General features: G+C 45.4%; 1 protein-coding gene across 1 annotated transcript in view; it reads right to left on the minus strand.

Moving 5' to 3' along the window:
• Window positions 1-327: 327 nt before the first annotated feature.
• fam184ab (family with sequence similarity 184 member Ab) overlaps window positions 328-5,752 on the minus strand; it is a gene marked incomplete at its 5' end in the record, with an annotated part of 89,623 nt that continues 84,198 nt past the window's right edge. The window contains 2 exon segments of the mRNA XM_084082294.1: window positions 328-621; window positions 4,964-5,283. Of these exon segments, the coding sequence (XP_083938420.1) occupies window positions 534-621; window positions 4,964-5,283 (408 nt within the window). The 3' untranslated portion in view covers window positions 328-533.

Raw genomic sequence — 5,752 nt, forward strand, 5'->3', positions numbered from 1 at the left:
TGTAGCTCCAGATTAAGCAAAAGTTAGCTAGTTAGTGTGATATACAGCGATATTATTTTAGTTCAGTGGTGTTAATTATTCATTAATAGGGCGTGACGTGACTGTAGCTAAAACAATTGAGCAGTTCTGATTGGTTGTAAGGAACCGACTGAATTTCAAAGTGAATTGATAGCCGAACCAACCAACAACGACACATTAACGATTTTTGTTCCCCTCACTTTTCTAAAGTGTTATTTTGTCTTTAAATGGTTGTAGTTTGGTTGACATGCTGTAATCCTTGTGTTTGCGGTAGGTACAGGTGGTGGGTTGGTGGTCTTTCAGTCGGACGATCGGTCGGTAGTCTTTCGGTCAAAGGGTCGGTGGTCTTTCGGGCGGTGGATTGGTGGTCTTTTGGTCAAAGGGTCGGTGGTCTTTCGGTCAGATGGTCGGTAGTCTTTCGGTCGAAGGGTCGGTGGTCTGTCGGTCGGGGGGGTCGGCGGTCTGTCGGTCAGGGAGAAGGTGGTCTTTGGGTCGGTGGGTTGGTGGCCTTTCGGTCAGAAGGAGAAGTACTGGGCGAACCACTCCTGGCGCTGGGGGTCCGGAGGAGAACCGACTGGTGACGAAGTCTCGTTTTCAGGAGGGCTGTAAGAGACGGGAACACAACGACAATACACACAGGAACCCACACGCAACCATTAGAGAAGGTTACACAACAATACACACAACAAGAACCCACACGCGACCATTAGAGAAGGTTACACAACAATACACACAACAAGAACCCACAGCCACCCACAGTCACAATTGCAACCATATAGACCAATTATTTGTTTACCAACATTGAGACTGGACGCACAGGTGATTGTTCCATGCAATCAATTCTCAACCTGTTGTTTTGGGGTGCGCTGGTTTCAGCACACCCCAACCCCCTCTTGTGTGTCGGCTAGTGCTGCGCGCCCTAGCGAGACCTGACAGAATGGGTTTCATTTGCAACCAGTATGACGCTTGCAACCAGTGTGACGTCGTCTGTTAAGGGGTCTATTGTCAAATGTCAACTGGCTCCAGTGAGTGGCTCGTTCTTCGGGCGCCTTGTGTCAGATCTGACACTGTTGAGTTAGAGACTATTCCATATAGAATATAAATGGTTGATATACAGTGAGTATCAATGTATAATTTAGCCATTTAGCAGGCGCGAACCATTCAGAATCGTATTGCGAGTGACTTAGAGTAAACAAGGTTTAGTTGTTTCCAACATGGCAATGGTAACAGGACAGTCCCTTGGCCAAAGCGTGCACACACACACACACACACACACACACACACACACACACACACACACACACAGGAGCTGCAAGAGAAGCAGGTTGCTGTGACAAAATGCACTTCTTGGTTTCAGAGTGTTTCAGTGCATGCAGCGCTGCAAATGCATGCCTGCAATTCAAGCACGTCATTGAGCATACATTACATTACGCATTAAACCAACACATGAGTTATGAAGGCATGAGGTTCACTATTTATTCATCAAATGGAGCAAAGAGGCTGTTATCCCGCCACCACACACAGGGGGGCACCAGAGCACCAGAAAAAAAACACATCAGCTTCATTCAAAAGTGACACAGCAAATATTCCTTTTAGTTGTGACCTAAACAATCAAACAGTCTGGGCTAAAAGAAAAATAAGCGTACGGCGACATGGCGAAAGACGAGCGATGGCGAGCCAGCGGGGATGAAGGGCCGAAGCTTCCAAAAGAATAAAACAAAATGGTGACGTCACAAAAACTTCTCCCCGACAGAATTGGGGCGGACATGTGCTTTAAATCCATGACAGAACAGAGGCGGATGGACAGACATGTGCTTTAAATCCATGACAGCACAGAGGTGGATGGACAGACAGACATGTGCTTTAAATCCATGACAGCACAGAGGTGGATGGACAGACATGTGCTTTAAATCCATGACAGAACAGAGGTGGATGGACAGACATGTGCTTTAAATCCATGACAGCACAGAGGTGGATGGACAGACAGACATGTGCTTTAAATCCATGACAGCACAGAGGTGGATGGACAGACAGACATGTGCTTTAAATCCATGACAGCACAGAGGTGGATGGACAGACATGTGCTTTAAATCCATGACAGCACAGAGGTGGATGGACAGACATGTGCTTTAAATCCATGACAGAACAGAGGTGGATGGACAGACATGTGCTTTAAATCCATGACAGAACAGAGGTGGATGGACAGACATGTGCTTTAAATCCATGACAGAACAGAGGTGGATGGACAGACATGTGCTTTAAATCCATGACAGCACAGAGGTGGATGGACAGACATGTGCTTTAAATCCATGACAGAACAGAGGTGGATGGACAGACATGTGCTTTAAATCCATGACAGAACAGAGGTGGATGGACAGACATGTGCTTTAAATCCATGACAGCACAGAGGTGGATGGACAGACATGTGCTTTAAATCCATGACAGAACAGAGGTGGATGGACAGACATGTGCTTTAAATCCATGACAGAACAGAGGTGGATGGACAGACATGTGCTTTAAATCCATGACAGAACAGAGGTGGATGGACAGACATGTGCTTTAAATCCATGACAGAACAGAGGTGGATGGACAGACATGTGCTTTAAATCCATGACAGAACAGAGGTGGATGGACAGACATGTGCTTTAAATCCATGACAGAACAGAGGTGGATGGACAGACATGTGCTTTAAATCCATGACAGCACAGAGGTGGATGGACAGACATGTGCTTTAAATCCATGACAGAACAGAGGTGGATGGACAGACATGTGCTTTAAATCCATGACAGAACAGAGGTGGATGGACAGACATGTGCTTTAAATCCATGACAGCACAGAGGTGGATGGACAGACAGACAGACATGCAGACTGAACAGCAGCACAGAGGCAGCAAGGAGAGAAAGAGTCAGACATAACACCATGCAGCTCCTGCATTCCAAGTGGACCAGATCCCTCGTCACATGGGGTCATCAATGTGTCCGCACGCGTACAGATGTGTCCGCACGCGTACAGATGTGTCCGCACGCGTACAGATGTGTCCGCACGCGTACAGATGTGTCCGCACGCGTACAGATGTGTCCGCGGCAAGACTTGGTCTTGACCGAGGCACATTTGAGATGTTTTTTTTTATTATTTTACATATGCCATTTATAATGTTGTCATTTTGATCATAAGACCAAATTACTGAATGTCCAGGTTTTCCTCAGAATATGTATGACAATGATTTACTATGACACTATTTATGTATTCACTATGACACTATTCATGTATTTACTATGACACTATTTATGTATTTACTATGACACTATTTATGTATTTACTATGACACTATTTATGTATTTACTATGACACTATTTATGTATTTACTATGACACTATTTATGTATTTACTATGACACTATTTATGTATTTACTATGACACTATTTATGTATTTACTATGACACTATTCATGTGTTCTATGACACTATTCATGTGTTCTATGACACTATTTATGTATTTACTATGACACTATTTATGTATTTACTATGACACTATTCATGTGTTCTATGACACTATTCATGTGTTCTATGACACTATTTATGTATTTACTATGACACTATTTATGTATTTACTATGACACTATTTATGTATTTACTATGACACTATTCATGTGTTCTATGACACTATTTATGTATTTACTATGACACTATTCATGTGTTCTATGACACTATTCATGTGTTCTATGACACTATTCATGTGTTCTATGACACTATTCATGTGTTCTATGACACTATTTATGTATTTACTATGACACTATTCATGTGTTCTATGACACTATTCATGTGTTCTATGACACTATTCATGTGTTCTATGACACTATTCATGTGTTCTATGACACTATGGCACATCAGGAGTTCACTAGGACAGTTGTTCTCTAACTTTTTATTGTCTGATAGTGCTCTGAAAGTATCTATCAGACTGTGGATAGAACTATCAGATAGTGGTTCCATCTGATAGTGCTCAAATGGAACCAAATGGACCCGTAGGGTCCATTTGGTTCCATTTGAGCACTATCAGAGTTACACTTTTTTTCATTTTTGTTCAGTTTACAGTATGTAGCCCATGGTGACATCGATCAATTCTGGATTAAAAGCTTCTAATATATTAACAATTCCCCAAAATGTGCGTTGCAATTTTCTTCTATAAATCTCACACTACTAAGGCAGCCAGCGGTTCCGCGCGCCGCGCAAGGTGCCATTTTCTTTTTTTTACTTGAGCACCTGCCCCTCAAAATGTCTGTGCACGCCACTGGCTATAGCTCTTTATGTGTTTCTGGTAATATTATTGTCCGCTCGTTTTGTATGTCCGTGGCAAAAATGGAATTTTCACCAAAATGTCCACCACAACACGACAGCATGGCGATGACCCCTGCCTTATAGTCACATGGGTGGATCGCATTTAAATCGATGTGAGTCAGGGGTCCAGGGCTGTATTAGCCATTGGGCCACCTGGGGCCGTGGCCTAGGGGCCCCCTTGGCTTTCAGGGGCCCTTCCCCGGGGGAACTGGGCTGCGCGGCCATCGACAATTTACTAAAATGAAATGTATAGGTTAATCAAATATCAAATGTGTGGGTGGGGCTTCTCCTCTGTACAGCAGTGATTCACACTGGGTTTGGGGGCTCCCGGGCTCCAAGGGCTCCTGCTGGGGCCCTTCCATATATGATGGAATATGATTAAGGAATTCATATCATACACACCATACCTGTAACTTTTACTAGCCCCCCCCCCCCCCCCCCACAAAAAAAAAACGCTTTTGCGAAAAAAAAAAAAGAAAGAAAGAAAATCATATATTTTTTTTTTTTCCCCAAAACATTTTTTTTAGGGGAGGGGGGCCTATAAAAACGGGGGCCCGTGCGGGGGTTAATCCGTCCCTGCAGGGGGTTGTGGTGGTGGTGGTGGGTCTCACCTCATGAATTTCTTGGGCTCGGTGGGCGGGGTCGGTGGGGGCAGAGGTTTGCTCGAGTTGAGCTCGAGGTGGTGGAGGGGGGAGGAGTTGGGGAGGGGCTCGAGGCGGGCGGGGGGCGGCGGCTGCTGCTGCTGGGGCAGGGGGGGAGGGGGCGGGGGAGGGTGGACGCCCCCCCCCATCACGCCCCCCACCACGCTGCCCACCAGGGCCACGCCGCCCCCCCCCAGGCCCTGCAGGGGCCCCGAGGTGTCCAACAGCGCCCCTCGCAGGCTGGCGGCGGAGCGGCTGCTTGTTGGTGTTTTCTCATTCTTTCTCTTTTGCTACACGGAAAGAAAAGAGGGAGGGGGTGGGGGGTGGGGGGGGGGTCAAACAAAGGAACATAAGGTGAAAACAAAAGAACAAAAGAAAAATCTAAAGTAAAGGTTTGCAACGGTGCACGTTTTCACATCCAACCATTCGGTACGAGGCGCTCGTTTCGGTTCGCTCTACGAACCCAATGATACGCCATTATTATTATTATTATTTTAACCCAATAATACGCCATTATTATTATTATTATTATTTTAACCACTTGCAACAATGCGCTCTGTGGAAATGAGAAAAAAGTCCCCCCCCCCCTTTCTATGTCAGTGGTTCTCAAACCTTTTCATGTCAAGGACCCCCAAATTGACACTTATTAGCCCGCGGACCCCCATTTGAAAAGATAAGCCAGGGACCCCAATAAGAGAAGGTTTTTACGGCTCTCTAGCAGTGATTCTCAACCATTTTAATTTCAAGGACCCCCCAGTT

The sequence above is a fragment of the Gymnoscopelus microlampas genome, assembly GCF_963454915.1.
Source record: "Gymnoscopelus microlampas genome assembly, chromosome: 16".
In the NCBI taxonomy this organism is placed as follows: domain Eukaryota; kingdom Metazoa; phylum Chordata; class Actinopteri; order Myctophiformes; family Myctophidae; genus Gymnoscopelus; species Gymnoscopelus microlampas.